We start from the raw sequence: 21,834 nt of genomic DNA on the forward strand, positions 1-21,834 counted from the left end.
GAACGGATTTGAAAACACTTGTGTTGAATTTAACAGACATACTAGCATCTTTACATATGTGTTTTTATAAATATAGAATTTTCTTCTTTTTGCTTGTTCTTAAAGATACCAATATGCTTGTCGCCAGCACTGTGCTTCGAAACTTGCCGCTTACACGATAATATGCTTGGCTTTTGACCAAATATCAATAGTTTTACGCATTCATCGGTACTTTATTTGCTTTTTTTAGAATCTCCTCAATTTACATAGATAGCTCTATTATTTTAATTTTATTATAATTATGCACAGTTTTAGAATTGAAATTATTGTGTTTTCTAAATTACATTTAATATTTATATATATATATAAAATTACAGTATACTTTAAGCTTTGAGCAAAAATAATAAAAATTAGCATATAAAAATAAAGAATGGCAATTTCGCCAATATTGCCAAGCTCTTTAATTATAATTACGCTAATGCAAAATCGTTTATACTTGGAACACAAACGCATGAGAACGTCTTAAAATTGCTTCGATAAAACACATGCAGACGCCGCCGACTAATCTAAAACGCTGCCAAAAGTGATTGATTTACAACGTATTATTCGCTTGAGCAGCGTCAAAGTGGGCTCCTGCCTAAATGTCGCTTTAAAACGCCAGACAAATGTTGAACCGGCGCCGACACCAAAAAACAAAGGTTTGCTATATTTATCTGCGCTTGTTATGCACATTGCTACCGTAATTAAGATTAATCATTTGATACGTTGCAGCGCTTATGAAATCAATTGCAAATTGCATTTATTGCATTATTAAAAAAATAATAATAAACACATATATTTAAAATAATTACTATAAATCAGAAGCATGTTAGGAAACAACGAAATAATCAATACAGGCGTCACACATGTTTAAACTTAGCCAGAGTTAGCAAGACGGTAGTGAAAATATGTTTTCTTTTCTTTTTTTTTTGTAAGTTGTTGCGTTAAGTCTAATATGCTTTGACTTCCATTCTTGCTTGCTTTATGTATTTTAAGTTTGCTTTAAAATTTGCAAATATTTTAATCTTTTATACTTTTCAATGAATCCGTTAATTAATCGCTCGTTTATGTTTAAAGGGGTTGTGGGTTAGTTAAACACACCCTTTGGGATTACGTTTCATTACACACGTCATTTTTGCTTACATTCATATAAGTTTCACTCATTTCATTTCACTTATTTAAAAAAACTGTATCTTGTTTTTGTTGCTCATTTCCCCCTCCGATTGTTCAGAAGCGCACTGTGGTGTTGTTGTTGTTCTTATACTTGTGTCTTGCTAGTCGTTTCGAAATCATACAATCTTTATCGCCTGGCTTAACACTCGCTTTGTGAATAATCCATTTCTTTTTTCGCACTTCTCGTCAGGCGATCGAGTTCGGCTGCTGCATCCGAGCGCATCGCTAACTTATCGATGGCGCCATCAGTACCATTGGTACGTGGTGTACTGCTGGCGTTGGGCGCATTGGGCGGGGTGGCTGGTGTGGCAGGTGAACCGGATTTTTTATGCAACAACGAGTTGAAGAAATTGGCGAGCACACCTTCATTACCCGGTGTAGCTGGTGTTGGCTTCGCGTTGACCTTTATGGGTGAACCCTGTCCACCGGAGCCGGGTGTGCGTGGTTGCATGCCCTTATTGCCGCCTTGCACGCGCAACGGTGAATCGCCGCGCATCTGTCCGCCTTGTTTGAGAATCTCTTGCTGCCGCAATAAGAATGTCTGTTCGTCCTCTGTTTGCACCTCGATTTCACGATTTGCAACAGTCTACAATTATAGTTGTATACATAGAAATGGCATTATTTATTAGTGATTATTAGTATTTGCTTACTTTTCTGGACTGCGGTGGCGAGATGATGTCTGTATAGTAGTCCTCTGCCTTACATGATTGCATATTCTCATACAAAATACTTATTTTCTTCAAGCTATCCCAACCTGCAGGACTGTTTTCGTATATATAAAATCAAGATGTTTAGAAAATGCCAGTTAATTCTCATAAAAAAATATAGTTACATTAAAACCGCATCCTTTTCAACGAATAGCGCAGGCGTTCGGAATGGTAAGCCGTAAATTCGATGTGTCAAATATTTATAGAGGAGATCACAGTTTTTGTCTTCTTTAACGCTTGTGTAAAAAAGTGATGTGCCATGCTGTAAGCAAAAGCGACGTATCCACTGCTGTATGAAATCAAAATGTTCATCTCGATAATCGTACTCCTTCTCCAGCGTTGTCATGTAGTCCGTCTGAGAGAAAAAAAAATTGGTTATTTCTTATCGCTCACTTTAGGTATTTAATTTATTATAAACTTACCTTTGTGACCACCACAACAATATCCAAACCGAGATTTGTTGTTAACGCGCCCTCGGTAAGTGGCAGTAGATCGTCGTCATCTATCGAATTATTTCTCATCGTACGTTTCACTGGCGAACCCGGATCCAAGTCGTCGCCCACTTCGCAATAACTTTGCCACGTGGTGATTAGCCGTTGTCGTGCTTCCTGCTTCTCTTGCGGTTCCAACTTCAGGCTCTCAATGTGATCCGAGAGCACTTTAATCCAGTGATTCAATTGTTCCAGCCATGCCCATGGCTCTGTCATTGAGACTGTGAGTATGACGAGGGTATGTTCGAAGTTCGTTTCATTCAAAGCGTAACGCAGGAGATTTGTATGTCCTGGATCCCCATCCAGAATCCAAACGCCCAATCGTGTTGTGTCTGATGCGCGAAAAAGGTAGAGCACATACATATGTATATGAATAAAAAAAAACAATTGTGTTTTGAGTAAACTCTATAGCCAAGTTGTGTCATTTCCAGGAAAGGTGAAGTCTATATTGACATCCTTAACGCGGATTCCTACATCTACCAAATACTCTAGATTCTCGTGACAACTCGAGCTATTCATCTGCAATGTGTGGTGGTTTGACTCCAAGTACACCATTCACCAGAAAAGAGCCGGTGAAGATGTTAATGGATCCACTGTGAATGGCAGTCACTACCTCCTTGATGGTGTAGCATCCCACTAGGAAGGAACGTGCTATGTCATCCGCATACTGAAGACCTTGTATTCCGGTATCCAAATTAGGTGGATCCGATTGCGAGATGAGATTTTAAGTTTACGATTTAATCTCGTATAATGAAATTGCTGTGAGTGCGGCCTGACCGATCGTTCTGTATAATTATACGATACGATTGCGTACACTTCCGCTTGAAAATTCACATATAACTTCACAATCGGACGAAAAGCCTGGTTCTTGGAACAATTAAGACCAGTATCTTTGATATTATCGGTGTATCACCAACTAACTTCCGTTTGGAAATTCACATATAACTGCACAATCGGACGGAAAGCCTGATTCTTGGACTAATCAAAGCCAGTGTATTTGATAATTTCGAGCCGTCGGTGTACCACCGAATAACTTTGAAATGCAAATTTAGATTTGCATCAGTCTAATTTGCTCGCCAAAGTAATTAGGTAAGCTTTTCCGCAAGTGCTGATCGGTATGTATATTCAAAATAAATTTGTTATAGAGTAATTTCGAAAATTGGTGCCGAATTGACAGTCCCTGACCGGAAAAAAAATCCGGGTACGTTCCGATTACTTAGACCCGACTGTTGTGGGATCGGTTTAGACTCGACGGTCGTTAATTAATTAATTTCGAAACTCAGGGTTATACAATGGATAAAAAAAATTAAGGGTATTCATACTTCGTTGTAACGGGAATACTCTCAGTAATGGCTAAATTAATTAAATCAGTCTTCAATTTAATTTGAGAACTAATGTACTTCGGAAAACCCGCAACGTACTTTTTTCAATCTTTTGAAAGTTTTCCAATTTGAGAAAACTAGTATAATTTTCAACTTAACTCAAATGCGATGGGCAAAAAGATTGATATCTTTCATATTATATTCATGGAAAGGTATCGTCTGATTCTCTTCATTTTAGTTCTTATATTCATGTATATGTCTCCAGCTACAGAGTTATAACACTGAATGTATTTTTAATAACAATTTTTTTTTTTTTTAATTACAATAATCTGATAACCTATCATATGGAAACGTTTTCAAATCCCTAAAGGGGTTTATATACCCTCCTTTTTTGGTTTCGGTAATTAGTTTGAAGCTTGAAAAAAATGTTTGTGGCCACTTACCATCTCTGTACTCATCTTTAACATCGATGTATGCGTACTCGAGACCAGAACCTTTTTTCGGATCTTCGACACCTTGCAATTTCGCAATGAGAGTCGTTTTGCCGGTGGCATTATCGCCTAATACTAGTACTGATTTATTTGACGGAAGTTTTGTGCTGCCTTGTTTTTGTACTTCACTCAAAATTGCAGACCTGCGAATATAAAATAAGACAAAACGGTTAATAAACATTAAATAAAATGCATAAAGAGTTATTTCTCTTCTTCTTTTTTTTTGAAAAATAAATAAATTGAAAAACCTTAAAAAAAGTTATTAAAAAAAATTATTTAAAAAAAAAAATTATTAAAAAAAGCATTATTAAAAAAATATTAAAAATAATTATTTAAAAAAGTATTGTACACAGTATATGAAAATATTAAGAAAAGATCGACAATACGAGTGATTAACTATAAGTCATAATTGCATTGTCATTAATAGGACAATGCTAGGTAGACACCGATTGCTTTTTATACCCTAAATAGGGTATATTAAGTTTACCACGAAATTTCTGACGAGCCGAGTCTAAATTCATAGCCATCAGTCTGTATATATGCGAACCAGTCGCTCAGTTTTTGAGATATCAATCTGAAATTTTTCAAAAGTGTTTTTCTTCTCTAGAAGCTACTCATTTGTCGCAACCGCTGATACCGGGCCACTATAGCATATAGCCGCTATACAAACTGAACGGTCAAAATCAATTTTTGTATTGAAAACTTTTTCATTCGACGAGATATCTTCAAGAAATTTGACACGGCGTATAGTAAGTCTTTGTATGAACAACTTTTTTATTTGTGACGCTAGAATAATCCAGCTTCGAAGCAATCGAAATTAACGCTTTTTATATTTACAATTAATTTTGAGCAACGTAATTGACCCACAAATGCCAGTGTGTTGACCACCCACCAGATATAGCAGCAGTTAGTATGCGACGACATTGAATCCATAAAATCACACATGCTGCCAAATGCAATGTCAGAGCGGACGGTAAATTTAGAAATGCAGTTGTTTAAACAAAAAATATAACAATTAAGCACACAAATATATGGCTGTGGTCAACGACGGAGCACTTCGTGCAGCCAGCTGTCAAAGTAAGCCGCTAATTTGGAACTTGCATGCGGCTCCACAAAGAGAAGCAGAAATCCTCGGAAAATGATTATGGACAATAAAATATAACTGTGTCAGGCCGCGTTTACCAACTAAATAATTCAGCATGTTTTTGTGGCAAATTTGAGCATTGAATTGCCAGCAAAATATTTAGCAGTCACAAAAAAATAAAAATCCAATTAGACAAACTGCAGCTACAGAGTTAAAAACATAGTAATTACTAAAAATACTAAAATTTTCACTGCAATTGCAACTTCTAGACATTTGAAAAAAAAAACAAAAACAAGAGCAGTGAAATATATAGCTTCAACTTATCATAGGGTGCACTCCTCCACAACTTACTGAGTGGTCGCGTCGCCAACGCAGAATTCTTCGAATAGCGAACGCTGCTTAGATCGCATGTCTTGTGAGGAGGAAAACTTTTGCCACAAGCGCTGTTGCTTTCCGAGTTGATTGCTTTCAATTTAATTATTATTACTCAATTCAATTAATGCAATGCAAATTGTCAATCATTTATTTAATTTCAATTATTATTTTCCAGATATATGCCGTTTATTTGCCGCACAATAAATTTTTATGAATTTTTTTATGCTTTAGCACACAAAGCATTCACTAGTTTTGGCGTTGCTGCAACGTTTCCACTCAACTTTTCGACATTCAAATGGCAAAACAAAAGACATGAGAATTTATTTATCGGCTGGTTCAACGCGCCGTTATCCCTTGGACTAATAGTGGTGTTAAAGTGAGGCGCCTCTTGGTAGCCTTCTGCACTCGCTATATTACTCACTTAGCGGCTCTACACATACATATATACATACATATACATACATAGTTAAAAGCCTGCGCTGTGTTAGTTTCTACTGCCCATGTCCACCCACAACGGCAACGACACCGCCATTTAACAATTTGATTTATATTTGAGTATATTTAAAGTATGTATATTATTCTGACAAACGATTTACTTTATTTCAATTGCAATCGTCGTCTATTGATTTTTTGAAGGTGTTTCCTTATAGTTCAGGAGTAACACGAACGTGATGCTCCATTACGTGTACGTACTTACTCGTGTTGTTAGCGACTTTCGCTAGTGCGGGCTATTGGCGACCGTTACGAGGGTGCCTGTATAAATATTTGGAATTTACAATAGATGAAACTGACACCTTGAATTTATATGTGTTTTTAGGTTATGTTATGTTATGCTCAATTGCTGATCCTCTAGTTGTGGATCGTACGAATCAGATCTCATAAGTCAAAAAAGGTCGATAGAAGTTTAGGCGTAGCCTTGCTGAGAGCTTGCTAGACCTCCTCCCGAGAGCGCAAGAACTAATGGTAACCCGGCACTGGCCAAACTCCCGAAAATCCTAGCTTTAAAGTAGTAGAATATACGAGGAGAGCGCTCCGACCTGTTCCCATATTATTAATAGCGGGCTAAGGCGCCTTTTCTTGCCTGCTTGTAAGCTTTAAAATTACCTTCAATTTTCCTGGGACCCTGTCCATTACATAAAATGACTCGATGTCATCGAGGAAACACTCCGGTGCAGTAAATCTACTGCTACCTTAATGGCAGAATGAATTCTTAGCACACAATAAAAAAATAGGAAAAACTATGAATTTATTAACTCAACAGACATTCTAATTTATTCGAAGCAGATTCAGTGAAATTCTACGATCATTGCAGCATTCTCGAATACTATCACGGAATTTTTTATGCTCCCACTTGCCAACAAGAACCACTTAGATTTGGAACTATTCGTAACCAGTTTATTTAACTTGGACAGGAATAGTCTAAAAGATGGAAATCGAAAACAAAGAAATAGGGTCTTCTTAATTTGTAAATCAGGCACTTCTTCGCTCGCCCTCGTAAGCATTTATATATATATACATATATATATATGAATGAAATGCACACATTGTGAACAACAATTGTTTCTGGTAAAAATCGCCACACCACTTGGAATTTTCATATATTTAAACGAACGCTTTCAGTTAAAATAAAAAAATACACTGGTGAGAGAAATATAAACATAAAAGGTAGCTTTTAGCATCAACCGTATACTGAATATGAGCAGATGTCCTTCAAAAGTAATGTTTGGCTTCTTAAGTCAAAGGAAATATTAATATATCTACGAAGAAATTCGGATAAGAACCAGCATTATCAGTGCAGAGTGTGTACCTTTTTCAGCATGTGGGATGCAAGAAACCCAAATACCATTTTTTACAGACGAAGCTTTCACAACAACGTCCAAAGTGGATTTCGGGAAGGAATAATGCTAACAGTCTCTTTTCCTTCGAATTTTTGAGTGATATTCAACTTACAAAAACACCGCCACCATTTTATCAATTTTTGAGCGACCACTCCTGCTCTAATCATAGGGGTATTTGCTTTAGTTTGGACCGAGTTCGTTCAGCTAGTAATCCCTATAGGAATTTTAGAAACAAGGATTAGGATAAGTATTGCAGAAAGCTTCGATCAGTTCTTTCGGTCGCGCTAGGTTTCGCCTAAGTACTCACAGCTATCGCGATTGATGAAGTATTCAGTGCATCGTGAAGAACCTCTCTTGAAAGCACGTGTCCTCTGCAGGAGACATTGGAGCTATTGGAGATCAGATCTTCAAGTAGAAGACTGTTCAATAAAGCCCGCGAAAGTGGTTGTAGCGGCGACTAGCCGCTATATAAGACAGGCCTTGGTATATACAAATCGAAAATAAAGAAGGCAATGTCGTGGAAATCCTTCTGCGAAAGCGTAGAAGGGCCTTTTGAAACCTCAAGATTTAGGAGCATTCTCGTGAAAAAACTTACAGATATAATTTATCTTAAAAATGAGGATATTGACTGGATTTTGAGCAGTCAGCTCTACTCATTAAAACTACTCGAAGACGCGCACTTTCCAAAGAACCAATCCACAGAAAAAAGTGCCCCTCGGAAGTCTCTAGGAGGACGGTGCGGTCGTTTTAGATCTTCTGAACGAGCGTCGCCTTACGTTGAAGCCATTCAATTATCAGAGACCTGATGACATCATACCTGCGCAACTTCAGCGGACAGTAAAAGTTAAGGCAGTTGGTTGGTCCACATCTACGCGACTGTGGGCCACATTTACAAGGCTTAGAGGCAGGCAAGAGCGGCGTTTATCCCGAAGACCGTTAATAGCCCTTATGTTAATCCCAAGAATTTCAGGCCTATCCTCGTTGTTAAAGACGCTGGAGAGGCTTATGGACCTGCACATCAGAGGCAATGTACCGAGAGTTATGAGTATCCTAATATCAAACCTCTCGGTATATTGTCGCTGATATGCTGCCTACAGCAAAGGTAGGTCGATAGACACTGTTCTGTACTCCATTAGGTCATGGTTGGAGGGAGGGCTCATGCATAAGGAATACACGGTGGGAACATTTCTAGTGAAAGCATTCAACAAAGTGCCGCCGGGAGTAGTCAATAGTTCCCTGGAGAGGTTTGAGGTCGCATCGAACCTCAAGCAACTCAGGGACGAGGGTATCGGATGAGAACTTATGTAGAGAGATGTTCTCATGGTTAAAGGATAATTCCAAGCTAATGTGGTAGCTACCTGGGGGAAAAGAAAAAGGCCGATCTTCACATAATCAAGGGTAAAAGCGTAAGCTTCTTGATCGAATATATATATATATATATATATATATTTCACATGAAATGCAACATGACGTATCATCAAAAAATTCGAAATTGAATGTCTTATTGATTCTGATTCACTACTTCAAATTGCATTCATAATATTACATATGTACAACATTTTGAGGTTCTCACCTCAGATATAAACCAGTTTTAACCAATATAAAATTTTTTTTCCCTCATGTTCCATTTTATTTCGTTTTTCATTCATGCCACTATAAAATTCCGAAAATGATGTTACGTTATTTTGCATTTCAGGTGACGATATGTTTTTTTCCAACGAAAAGTTTGGCGCGGAAGTATTTAAATTGTTAAAAGTATTTCAGAAGTGTTTCGTGAAGTTCAATTTATTACGAACATAAGCATTTGAGTGGAACAAAGCATTCAGTGAAGGTCGTGAAGTCATCGTAAACTTGCCTCGTGAGAGCCGTCATTCACTTCTATTAATGACTATAACAACTAGAGAGCTTAAGAAGCGGCACGTTAAAATCGTCGCGCTGGCGTCAATGAGATAGCAGAGGATCTCAGCATCTCTTATGGATCGACTCTTTTTGGTTAATGTTATGGGTATGAATTGCGGAAGGGACTGAAGACCATGTCAGCCGAGGCTTATAACAAGTATATGAAAAATTAGATTAGGCGTTGGCAAGTTTGTTCAGAAGCCTTTTTTGTAGACGATAATAAAGATTTGTATAAAAATACGTAAAAAGTTTGGTTTTTTTTTTATGGTCCGGGTCAAATTTGATCATATGGTCTTTTCCAACAAAAATTTAAAAGGCTTCATTTATATTTCGCGACACTGTGAATTTTTACATATGCATACATTATTAGGCATGTTTACAGCAACGGTTTTCTATTGTACGCACATAGCACAATTGAAGCCGGGCAAAGGAGTTACACATACATACAAACAGTGGTAACTATAAGGAGTGCATGCAACACCCGTGCGCGTTGGCATGGTGCACGAATGCCCAAACGAAAAATATTTTTCACTACACCATCTATTATTACCACTAAGTTGCAGTTATTTTCAATTTAGCCGTAACACGGGCAGGATAACCAACCAATTGGGACTTTTAGCTACCAATTTAATTTGTGAATGCGCAAAAGTGTCACTCTAAAAGAGCACCAAGTAAAACAAAAAAAACATCGAATCGAAAAATGAAATTCGAAAAATGTGCGTTTAAGCGTTAGAAAATTATTAACGGTACTTAAGACGAAATTTTGTGTGTTGATTTGAAGTTTTATAATGATATTGCTCAAGAAGCGGCGCTCACAAAGTGAAAGTCGAAAAGTGGAACATTCCCGCAAGAACGCACAATCGCTCGATAATCGCGCGGACGATAGATTGCTGCAACAACAACAACAACAAATCATACAAAGCTTTGCATTTGGCGACACAACAGCCACAAACAGTTTGGAAAGACGCAAAACATCGGCAGAAATGATTAGCGAAGCCAAGTCCATGTTGGCCGAGATTTCGACCAAAACGTCGCATAGCGGCAGTGATGGCGGCGGCAACAACAACAGCAACCGCATAGGAAGTAAGTGTGAGAGTATTGTGCCTAAAAATCTATAATGTGCGCTGACAAAATAGAAATTGAATAAATTTATTTTCATTATGTCCTTCACTACTTCGCTTTTTACTGTTATTTGCGGCGCATAGTCGGTGGTGTGCGAGTGGTCAGCACGCGTCGTCCCGTCACGCCGCGTGAGCCTGGACGCGCGCTCTACGGCAAGGTCGCGTTGGCCGGAAGACCGCCCAGCGCATTTTCGTAAGTTTGCCCAATTCTTCGCTCTTTTTTCATTTTAACTTTTTAACTTTCCCTTCCGACTTCTCTCCTACACTTTCTTTGTGTTACGGTATTTATCCGCGACCGCGTAGTTTACGTTATTTGCAAAACGAGAATCAACGACATGCGCCTATGACCCCTTCACTGGAACCCATACCGGTTCAACAACAGGAAGTCAATGAACCAAATGTAAATGACTTTGAAAAAGAAGCAGCAGAAGAAGCACAAGCTAAGCGACGCACTTCAAGGCGTTCGAATTCGTGGGATGCGCGTTGCGATGTTACTGAAGGAAATTCTGGAGGAGGCGGTGGCGTGGGTAAAGGTGGCGCTAATGGTCAAGCGAAACAATTGCCAAGAAAGTTGCCCGCCCTTGAGATTAGAGGCGTCGCGTTAGAAGGTGTGTTCATTCTTCGGCAACCTGCTACTCAAGGTATTATGTGTGTCCACTTTATATTTATTTATATTTCTTGCAGCGAAGCAACGCTCCGATGCCGTCACGAATAGGGAACGCTTCAAAAATGCGCAGGGTAGCAGCGAGAATAGCTCTTTGGATATGAGTGGCTCCAATACGGCGATCAATATTTTATGCTCACGCAAATTTCAGCAACGCAATTGTCATTTATTGGCACAATCACCCACTGAGAAGCTGATAGGTCTGCTGAAGGAGCATGCAGGCCTCAAGGAATGCAGCGAGGAGACTACAAATCATATTAATTCGGTATGTTTGCATGATATTTATTTATTGTAGGGTTATATTTGACCTTTTCTTTGTCGCATAGCAATTGTGCTAATGCGCCGCAATGTAGGCAATGTTTTATAAGATGACGCGTGAAGTATACCCTTAGGAGGCAAACAAATTTTTGGTATATGAATATTTGTCTATCACTCAGAAGTTTTATCACGTGAATCTATAAATTATTGCTTTTCAACACCTAACGAAGCTTAAGTTAGAAACAAATATTCCTAGCTTGACCTCCAATATAGTCTCTATAACTTCGAAAGATAGTCTTATCACAGTCTATTGTACCAAATCACTTAGTTTTGAGCACGAAAATTAGAACACAATAATATTTATTATTTTACAAAATAGTATTGTTAACCATGAAGAAAAAACGCAATATTGAGATCCTTTCATACTGAACATAATTGCTCTCTAATATCGAATTGCTTTCTCTTGTCTTGCTACAGATCCTTGCCGAGCTCTACATGCGTGTGCGCAAAAATGAGAAGCACTACAAGCGCGGCTTCATATTAGGCGGCCTTTATGGCTTGGTGGAGTGTTCGTCACCAAAAATTTTACTAGGCGTCGCACGCGTGGTACTTGCGGTAAGTAGTTAAGATTGTATCTCTCATTCCTGTGCTTCATAGTAATTATCGAACAACTGTATAGCTACGCGTCACCGGCAGCAACTTAACTGGTGCCTGTAAGCTCATTTTCAAAGTGGCACGCAACGAGCTGAACGATCAACTTTTCCACGACAACGACCTACTCGACTTGTTAATCGACGGTTTGGGACGCGCTAGTCCGCTAGATGATCCCGAGGCATGTATTTATGGCTATGGTTCTATACGTTTTCTCACCACCAGCACTGGACAAGAGCGTGGTGCCGAAGTGCTGATGCCCAGCAAAGACACAAATCGTAATTGGACCGAGTGTTTGGAATTGCCGCGCAAACCAGCTACGGCTCCAGCGCCGGGCACCGATACAAAACAGGCGCTGGAACATTCCCAGCAAGATCGTTATCAGAAATTAAGCAAACAGAATACGCTGGTCGAACGTCTGGCACGCCACGGCGCTGTAGAGTTGATGGTATTGCATTTACAAATACTGAATGAAGCAGGTGCAACACAAAAGCTAACCGGTCCACCATTGCATTCGCTGTATCAATTGTCTGCCGCATTGCGTGCATTATCCGATGTGCGACAGACGACGCATTCCTTCGAGAAGGACCTAAATGCAACGGGATGCAATGAATGGTCGGCAGAGGATGTGGGCACGGCGAGGCAACAACAGAGCATACAATTGGAATTGGCGTGTCCGCATTTGGTGCGTGCCGCGGAGGTGGCCACCGGCGAGCTGGAGGTGCAAGCGAACATCGTGCGCACACTAAGGTGAGTTTGGCGAAAGCGGAGGGCGGCGATGTGGGTGGTGCGAAAGAAAGAGAGTATGACTTTGTAGGAATATGACTAATGGGTATTTTTCTACTTTTTGCAGTGTGTTATCCGAAGACAGCGATTGCTGTCATGTTTTGGTCAACTATACGGCGCGTATTGGCATGCTGCTGGGTCCGTGCTGTGAGATCTTTGATAATGCCTCTGAAAAATTGCTGTCATTATTCAGTCGACTGGGCTACATACTTGGCAATATAATGGCTAAATACGACAATGCTCGGGTGCAGGTGAGTTTATACAGAATTTTTGAAAAATACCCTTAGTGGTGTAATTAATTAAAATAATAATGTAATGAGATAGTATATTATAGAATATATAGTGAGATAGTATACTATAGAAATATGAGGGTTTAATTGTAAATTTTATGTTGAAATAGTAAAACATTCACTTTTTTGTCATTGTTCCTAAATGTAGGCAACACTTTATATATTGTGAGAAAAGATTTAAATCCAACATAAATTCTATATGAAAGCTTCGGTGCGAATTTTTGTATACCATTGTAATAATGTTATGGTTTATTAAACGTTTATTACTGTAGAACCTTCCCATTTTCAGTAGAGAAGAATCTGAGTACGAGTAAAAATTCAAAAATTTGTAGTTATTGCTCCGAAATGTAGGCAACACTTTGTCGATATTTTCGATGAAAAGAATTTATACTATTTGAACGCAGTAGAATAGAATCTGAGAGCCAGAAAAATTTTTTAGTAAAAAAATAAAAAAATATTTATTATTGCGCTGAAAGGTAGGCAACACTTTCTATACTATTCTACAAGAGATAACGCTGTATTTCAACCTGGTACTTGTCGAAAAAGTGTAAAGTATTCTTAAAATGCTTCTTTAAAAATATAATCCGTTAATGGCAAGTTCGAGTCATAAAAATTTTGTACTTAAGTATGAAAAATATAAAAAATGCTTCCCTTAAAGTTATACTAACTGATCCTACTGGTAACACTAGGGTCAAAAATTATTCGGGGTGTCTATGTGGTCCACGTGAGAACTACATATGTACTACACATGATGCAGATATTTTTTCTTTTAAAGGGCACCCATCTAGCACTGCTTTCGTTTTCTTTCCATTCAAAAACGAAAAAAAAAAACAAGAGAAAACTCTAGAACCCCACAGCTAACACTCGATTTCCTTTACAACCATAATAACAACGTACTAAAATAATATTTCCTTTCATTACACAGTTCTACCACAACGACGTGGCCATGCAGTATTTACTACGTGTGCTGGAGCTCTACTCAAAGGAGCCGCTGACACTGCACAACTCACTCGGCGACACCGTAATCGATGTGCTCGTCAAAATGATACGCGTCGTCGCAAATATGAGCGTAAACACCGAGGTGGGCATCGGTTTGGGCAATATGCATAATCTGGGCGTTATTATGTTGAATCTACTGAATGCCATAACGCACATGAAGGCCATACAATTGGTAAGTTATTCAACAGCAAACAACACAACAATTTTAACTAAATTATGCGTTTTTTGCATACACAGAAAAGCGATCTGCAGGAATTGTTGCATGCCACATTAGGCGCACTGCACAATCTGTGCTTCTATCAGGAGCAGAATAGCACACCGGCACAAGTGTTGGCCGCCAAAGGTTCATTGCAGTGTGTGCTCGGCGATTTGGCCACAGCACTTTACTATGCACTCAAGACGTGTCGCGACGATGCATCACAGGTGGAGACGGCGCGCGTTTTGGGCAATTTGACACGCAACGACAAGGCACGTCGCTACTTCTGCCGCAACGGCGGACTAACGTTGGTCGTGAAACAGCTGTCTGCTGGCGCTGCCAGTCAGGCGTACGACTTCAAGGCCTGTGCCATTGGCGTGCTCGTTAACTTGTTGGGCGATGCGGAGAATCGTGCGCCATTCATGCAACACAAAGGCGCCGAATTGTTGTACACACTGCTCGCGGCGGCATTGCAGGAGGAGGATTGGTTTTTGGCTACGATTATTTGTCAGGCGTTGTGGAATTTGCTAATCGACGCCAACAATGTGGCGGACGTGTGTCAGGAGCAAGTGTTGGATGATGTTTGTGATTTGTTGGTCGACTATTTGGATGAGGAACGCTTGTTTGAGCATAGCACACGACCGGACGTGATTTGGGAGGGCTTTGCAGTTGTCGCAACCGACTTATTGGAACGCATACAGGCAAGCTACGATAAGCAAGAACAAGAGGAAGCCGAGGCAGAAGCTGAGAAGCAAAAGCAGCAACAAAAATCCAATGCGAGGGCTGATAAGAACAACGCCGGCGAGGAAGATGATATTAACGCAGATGAAGATGATGATGTTTACATTGAAGAAATGTGAGCTTTAAACATGAGATAAATGTGTATAAGCAGTAAATAAATAAATGAGCAGCATAAGCGATAAGTTTTTGATGAACATCGAAAGACAAGATATAAATAAATGAGAAAACTTGAAAACCAAAACAAAAAGTTGCACTAATTGTTGTTATTGTTGTGATTTGTGTAGAAATGGAGCAGAGAAATGCCTGCCGCACACGCTTACATTCTATTTCATACTATATGTACTCAAGCGCACTCAATCATCGTCAGTGCGTCCGCCTACTTTCTCCCCCGAACGCTTTTGTCGGCTGGTAACGCATATGGCATTCGGGTTCGCCAATAGCGATGACGACATCGACCACTTTATAACTAACATTTATCACTGTTTACCATTTCCTACGTTCTTTTATTGTTAGTTTTTTGTCAGCGTCGCTTTCAAATAACAACTAAGCAACGGCTCATAATGGTTTTGTGTTCAACGGAATGGTCAAATAGCCACTTAGAAAAGCGGTATCCCAATATTTCCCTTAAACTATCTATTGTGCAAAAAATATGATAAAAATTGAAAAAACAGGAAAACACGTTAACTTCGGTCGAAGCTATAATACCCTTCACAAATAAGAAAAGTTTTACAAAGAAGAACTTGATTTTGATGGTTAATTTTGTATGGCGGATATATACTATAGCAGACCGTTATAGCCGGTTCCGAAAAATAGTAACCTTTTGATGAGGAGAGGACTTTTGCAAAGTTTCAGATCAATATCTCAAAAACTGAGAGACTTGTCGCAATATACAAAGGAGCAGACAGACGGATATGCCTAAGTGAACTTAACTGGTCAGGCTGTTCATTCAAATACACATACATACATATATATTGTATAATAATTTTCCTTCTGGATGTTAGAAACTTCCTGCAAACTTAGTATACCTTGAGTAGGGTATAAACACAAGACGCACAAAAGCGCTTGAAAGCATAGTGACAACAAAAAACAAAACAAAAATATACACACACAGACTTATGTATATACATATATGTATATTTTCGAGTAAAAGCATCAACACCAAACAACTTGTGACAACAACAATAGAGCGTATCTTAAATTTTTTTAAAAATTCCTACATAACTGAGCAACGCCGACAAGTCTTGAGTTTGGAGATACAATTCCATTTGTGTTTTTGTTTTTATATATTCATTTATTTATTTCTTTTTGTTTCTTTCGACCGCATCGGCGAATTCAAAACGCAAACAGAATTTTAATTTGCCAACCCAACCAAAAATGAGTGCGCCACCTCCAGTATCTCCATACCAACAATATGCCTCTTGGCCCATACCAATATATACTCAATATGATAACTATGCATGTGTATGTGCCAATGTGCCGATGTACGTTTGTATGGGTGTGTGGTGTCATCTCGTTTTGGTTATCGACGTCGAACGGTGTTCAGTCAGTCAGCTAATAAACTCAAAATTGTTATGGGTTTCGAAGGTAGCAGTAAATGAATCATCGGCGATGAATAAAACTTTTCTAGTTATGATTATATCTGGGTGATTGTTAATGAAATTTATTATTGAATATTAGACAAAGTGTTAATTATATTATTACGATTGGCGATTTTTAGAATTTTTTCAAATACGAATTCAAGTTTCAGGTCTCTAAGCTTAAATAGGAACAAAAAAAAAAGAATTATTAAAGAAGAAAAAATGTTAACTTCGGCTGTAAAGCTGTGGTACCCTTCAAAAATGTATTTCATATGGTATAAAAGGGTATAAAAAAAATCTTTATTTTGAAGAAAACTATGTAAACAGATTGCAGCGTTGCTTTGAACAATAATCTGTGCCCAATTTTGTGAAGGTAACTTGTCAAAGAACAAATTTTTCCATACTGATTTACAGTTTGTATGGCAGGGAATTTCTGTCATACTGGTCAGATATCGGCATTTCCAACAAATAAGCAGCTTTTTGAGGAAAAAAGAGACATAGATAGATATCTCAAAAGCTGAGGCACCAGTTTACCTACATACAGACGCTGATTATTTATGCCCTTCTGGGCGTTACAAACTTCGTGGCAAACTTAATACACCTTGTTTAGGGTATAAAAATAGGCTTAACTGCAGCTTAGTCAGAACATTTTCACATTTCAAAGCTATGATGTCATTTCAACTGTCGACAATATTAAAGCAAGTGTGAATAAATCAACCTGTATTTTTTTATACACATGCAACATATTGCTACAGAGTATAATAGTTTTGTTTACCTAACTGCTCGACCGATATATCTCATATAACATAATTTTAAATTCCATTTTTTCGCTTTCCAGTATACAAATCAATTATTAATATATCAGGACTATGACTAAAAATTGCTCAAATCGAATCAATTCAAGCCCCTAGGTACTGTATAAGTGGACCCAGAGATTATAGTCGAATTTTACCGAAAATATGTTTGTTTGTTAAAAATGGGTTGAACACAACAGTCGGATCTACGTAATCGGAACGGACTCAGATTTTATCCGGCCAAAGAATTTCAACTCGGCAGATTTATGCCGCCACAACCACAACCAATATGTGAATGAGCTTAATAAAATCCAGAAATCGTGTTTTTCAAATAACAGTGCATATTTGAGCTTAGAATGCATAAAATCGGGTAAAACTCCATATATGTAATTAACAAGCCTCATTTACCTGAAAGTATTTCCACGCCTATAATGCTTGCAATTCGCAAGAGAATGAAATGTTCGGTTATACTCGAACTTAGGCCTTCCTTACTTGTTTAGAATTGAAATCAAAACTTTTTAAACCAAATTTTATTTGTTTAAGAGACATATACATACATAGTTTTCAAAAAGGATTGATATTAAAAATTTAAATTCAGCAATTATTAGCTTAAACTATAATAGTATCTGAAGAATTCCGCAATCCCTACATACCGTTTAATCAAATGTGACTCGGACTGACAAAAAAAAACACCTAAATACAGGTTTTTTGCTCACACTGCTGATTTTTACAACTAAATTTTAAAATTGTTGCAATTTCAATATTCGACAAATAAAATTTGGACCCTTTGACATTCGGGTTAGGCCATCTGATCAAATTTGATCCGGCCATCTTTATTTTTATTTAAGCATGCCAACACTTAACCCAATTTTCCATACACTTTTACAGTATAGTTGAGTGCCTTCAGTGAGTTTTGCTTTTTTTCGGTTTATTTTTTGGAACTCCATCTTTCTTACGAAATCTATTCGACATAGTTTTTGCAAAACATTCAGGCTTTATTATTAAAACATTAATCGAAGTGTGTTGAGTCGATCGATAAGTGGTGTTGGGATCCTCTGCACTCTCTCTGATGCATTTCAAATAAACTCGTTGTTAAATGTAATTCCAAAGTAAAAATCGGCAGAAAAAAATGTTCAGGTCGTAAAAAACACAGCCAAACAAACAGTTATTGAAATATGATTTGCTTTAATGTAAAAAAATGTTATTGTTGTAACATAGATTTGATGCAGCAAAAAAACATTCCACAATTAATTTTGGGAGTTGACAGTATTTGGCCGGATTAAACTTGCCTGGGAATGGTGCTTATTTTACCTATATGACTCATATACTAAGCAAAAACACTCGTGAAGTTGTTTATATAATATAAAAATGAAGTTACATCAATAACAAACGACAGTATTACCTTGTCTAAGGAAATCCATAATATGCCGATAAATATTTGAAAACACAACATTTTTCAAAGCTGCAAACTAGTAAAGCAAACTGAAATGGTTAAACTTGATATGATATTGATAACAATATTTAACGTATTCACCGAGACAGCTGCTACAGCAATAAAAAATAGACGATTGCAATTTCAGCGGAGCAAGCAGTCTTAGTAGTGATGACCGTAAAGTTGGAATACAGCAGAAAGGCGAACATTTGCAAAATTAAATATCCATACACAAATTTATATTTATCTACTTATATAGTCTGCATAATCAGTGGCGAATACTGATAACAATTTTATAAAAACAAGAACTTAGAGCTAGTGACAATTTTGGCTAACGCACCGGCGGCGACGAATTGGTTCATGGGAAAATAATTGTTGCTTTTACTTTGAAAAATTTCAGTCACAGTCAAACAAACAAAAATATGTGAAAACATTGAAAAGAGTGGCAAAATTGTCGGCAGAGACGGCATTGAGCGGCAATGGGACTGCAAAGATGCTAAAATATTCACGCGCGTTTAAACGTAGAAAGCAAATATGTGATAGAAATTATATTTTTTTGAATATGTACATACGTATGTAAATAGTGTGTGCTGTGAACCCATACACATACGAGTGAGATATTTGCATTTGCAATTTTTCGCTTTCCTAATCTGCAAGTTAATCTGTAATCAACAAGAGCGTTTGGAAGTCAGTTAGTTGACTAGATGGCTGCTCAAAACGAGTGGGAGAAGCAGAAATCCATGAAAAAATGACACGAACACAAAGCCCAGCAATGCGAGAGAGCATAGCTAAAGCTTAGATATTTTCATGGACTGCAGATGTAAGCAACAAGGAGAGTTAATCATCCGCTGCAATATTTCGCATAGTAGAGGATAATATGTAAAAATGTGAGCATAGGAAGCAGAACTTGTAGATAGAAGGGCAGAAAATATATAAATGGAAAAAGGAACAAAAATGAGGGTGTTGAATCCTACAACGACAATTGTGTTGGCATCCGAATGAAGCGATTAAAAGTGCTCTGGGAAAAATGAGTGACACATAAATCATTAGTATGTTATGAAAGGTGAAATCTGCGGAGCAAACGGGTGTGAGTTTCAAGCTTAAGTGACACATACACTCAATTCCTAGCTTTGTGTGGTGAATAATTAAAAATAGCAAATCTGTTTTAGCCAAAGGCGTGTTGAATGTTTGCGAGTTGTTTTGTCGCCGATACGAGGGGTATACATGTATAAGTTTCCTTTAATAGAATGACGTCGGCTGTAGTACACGCGTGTGTGGTACTGACAAAAATCTAGATGGGGTAACGAGGGGAGCAGTAAATGTTGTCATTAACAAATTCATTGCAGAAACAAGTGTATGTAATAAAAGTGTGTGTCCTTCACAATTGTAGTTTTAAATTGTTTTTACTATGAAATATGTATCTGTTTCTGAAAACAAAACAAAATAAACTTAAATGCAAAAAGAGATTAAAAAATATAAATACATAAAACTGAACAGTTTTAAAAATGTTGTTATGGAAATTTTTGAAGAATTTTCAATAAAAACTGAAAGTTTAAAGCAAAAATATTTCGTTTTATTCGCGTTACGCTGACACAACCGTTTCATATTTGTCTACACCCACATATGGTCCTTTATGATATCTATAGTATGCCTTTCATAATCAAATACTTGTGTGATTCATTGCTTTCATCTACATACAACGTCTTTACAGACCTTACTCCACCCTTTTGTTCTTTTTATTCATATTTCTTACCATAAATTCTCTTCTGCTGCAGTAGATGCATCCTTTTTCTTAGCTGTGAAGGATGATGTCAGCGCATTAGTGCCATTTACAGGCAAACCCATGTCGAGTGCCATATTAAGAATGGTCAACTAATCCTCACAGCAACAGCTGTTTAATGGGCGACTTTATTCGCTTATTTGTTTTATAGCTTTTGTGAAGAAGTGAATGTTAAGCCGAGTAATACAGGTTAAGGCTGATTATGATTATTAACACACAAATGTATGACAATTCTTTAAATTTCACGTCAGCTGCTTCAAATTGCGAAAATTTTTACACAAGAACAAGTCACGAATTTTAACTAGTCTACTAACGTTATTTAAACGTTGGCAGCGAAAATGCTGTAGACGGTTGGAGCTAGGTTGTTTGTAATCGATATGAGTATTCCGCTGTTTCCGGGGCGGTGTTTTAGGGCACAGGTAGTAATACTACAGCATGTAAAAGACTTTAAAGCCTTACTAATAGTGTTGCGAGTTAAATAACCACAAAGATCAGCGATAGAAGCAGTAAGATGTGTAGAAGAGGCGATCAGTTGGTTAAGCTTTTACTTTTGATACATTCGTTTCTTGAATTTTGTTAGCCAATATATTATTTCCACTGTTTCCTTTTTATTACGATGTATGTTTCTATATCCGAGCCGGGCCTTTGTATCTGAATGAGTTTAGCCACTTTTTTCTGTAATCGTTACCAACTGTCAAAATTTGCTTTTGGACTCTCCCACTCTCACTGCTTCCACTTTAACTTCTAGTTTTTCGTTTTGCTTTGGACTTGTTCACTTTTTTGATTTGTGCTTTTCGCATATGACGACGACTTGTCTTTTGCTTTTCTATGTAGTTTCAAGTCCAATTGGAATTTACTTCGTCGTTTTCTGTACTACTGCTGCTCCTTCACATCACTTTTTCCTATAAGGAAATTTTATTTCGTTTCTATGGTTTCGCACGACCGCTTCTTTTTAGCCTCAGAGAAAAAATTTTTCACTTATTTTGTCTTTATTACAATATTCAATAGCGAAATTGTATAAAACTTTTCTTTGTGAGTCTCTACGCACGATGAATAAAACTTCTTTCCAATCAAAGAGTCTCGTATCGATCATCGACGAAGAAAACCAACGAAAAAACGAATTTGCGTTGCAAATCGTCAGTGCACA

The 21,834-nt window shown here is 37.7% G+C and overlaps 2 protein-coding genes across 3 annotated transcripts; one reads left to right on the forward strand and one right to left on the reverse strand.

Moving 5' to 3' along the window:
- Positions 1-753: 753 nt before the first annotated feature.
- On the reverse strand, positions 754-21,750 carry LOC120776123 (cytoplasmic dynein 1 light intermediate chain 1). The gene is made up of 6 exons (XM_040106651.1): positions 20,661-21,750; positions 4,155-4,345; positions 2,321-2,721; positions 2,024-2,253; positions 1,842-1,953; positions 754-1,777 (listed from the first exon to the last, which is right to left on the reverse strand). Exons 1-6 carry the CDS (start codon positions 20,762-20,764, stop codon positions 1,331-1,333), a joined length of 1,485 nt encoding a protein of 494 aa, XP_039962585.1. The 5' UTR covers positions 20,765-21,750; the 3' UTR covers positions 754-1,330.
- On the forward strand, positions 9,967-15,258 carry LOC120776122 (armadillo repeat-containing protein 2). Of its 2 annotated transcripts, none has more exons than XM_040106649.1 (9): positions 9,967-10,487; positions 10,604-10,712; positions 10,823-11,127; positions 11,204-11,448; positions 11,919-12,056; positions 12,121-12,842; positions 12,946-13,129; positions 14,094-14,339; positions 14,405-15,258. In XM_040106649.1, exons 1-9 carry the CDS (start codon positions 10,187-10,189, stop codon positions 15,221-15,223), a joined length of 3,069 nt encoding a protein of 1,022 aa, XP_039962583.1. In that variant the 5' UTR covers positions 9,967-10,186; the 3' UTR covers positions 15,224-15,258. The 2 variants fall into 2 exon arrangements, with proteins under 2 accessions (XP_039962583.1, XP_039962584.1); XM_040106650.1 differs by having other exon boundaries at positions 9,967-10,481.
- Positions 21,751-21,834: the final 84 nt, after the last annotated feature.

The sequence above is a fragment of the Bactrocera tryoni genome, chromosome 4 (assembly GCF_016617805.1).
Source record: "Bactrocera tryoni isolate S06 chromosome 4, CSIRO_BtryS06_freeze2, whole genome shotgun sequence".
Taxonomy (NCBI): domain Eukaryota; kingdom Metazoa; phylum Arthropoda; class Insecta; order Diptera; family Tephritidae; genus Bactrocera; species Bactrocera tryoni.

What these genes read in the sequence shown, in the direction of transcription:
- LOC120776122 (XM_040106649.1), top strand. Translation starts at nt 10,187, where the DNA reads ATGATATTGCTCAAGAAGCGGCGCTCACAAAGTGAAAGTCGAAAAGTG. An exon ending in TAGAGGCGTCGCGTTAGAAG is followed by an intron (nt 11,128 to 11,203) that starts GTGTGTTCATTC and finishes TATTTCTTGCAG; the next exon opens with CGAAGCAACGCTCCGATGCC. An exon ending in CTACAAATCATATTAATTCG is followed by an intron (nt 11,449 to 11,918) that starts GTATGTTTGCAT and finishes GTCTTGCTACAG; the next exon opens with ATCCTTGCCGAGCTCTACAT.
- LOC120776123 (XM_040106651.1), bottom strand. Translation starts at nt 20,764, where the DNA reads ATGGCACTCGACATGGGTTTGCCTGTAAATGGCACTAATGCGCTGACA. An exon ending in TAAAGATGAGTACAGAGATG is followed by an intron (nt 2,722 to 4,154) that starts GTAAGTGGCCAC and finishes TTCGCGCATCAG; the next exon opens with ACACAACACGATTGGGCGTT. An exon ending in CGCCACCGCAGTCCAGAAAA is followed by an intron (nt 1,778 to 1,841) that starts GTAAGCAAATAC and finishes CTATAATTGTAG; the next exon opens with ACTGTTGCAAATCGTGAAAT.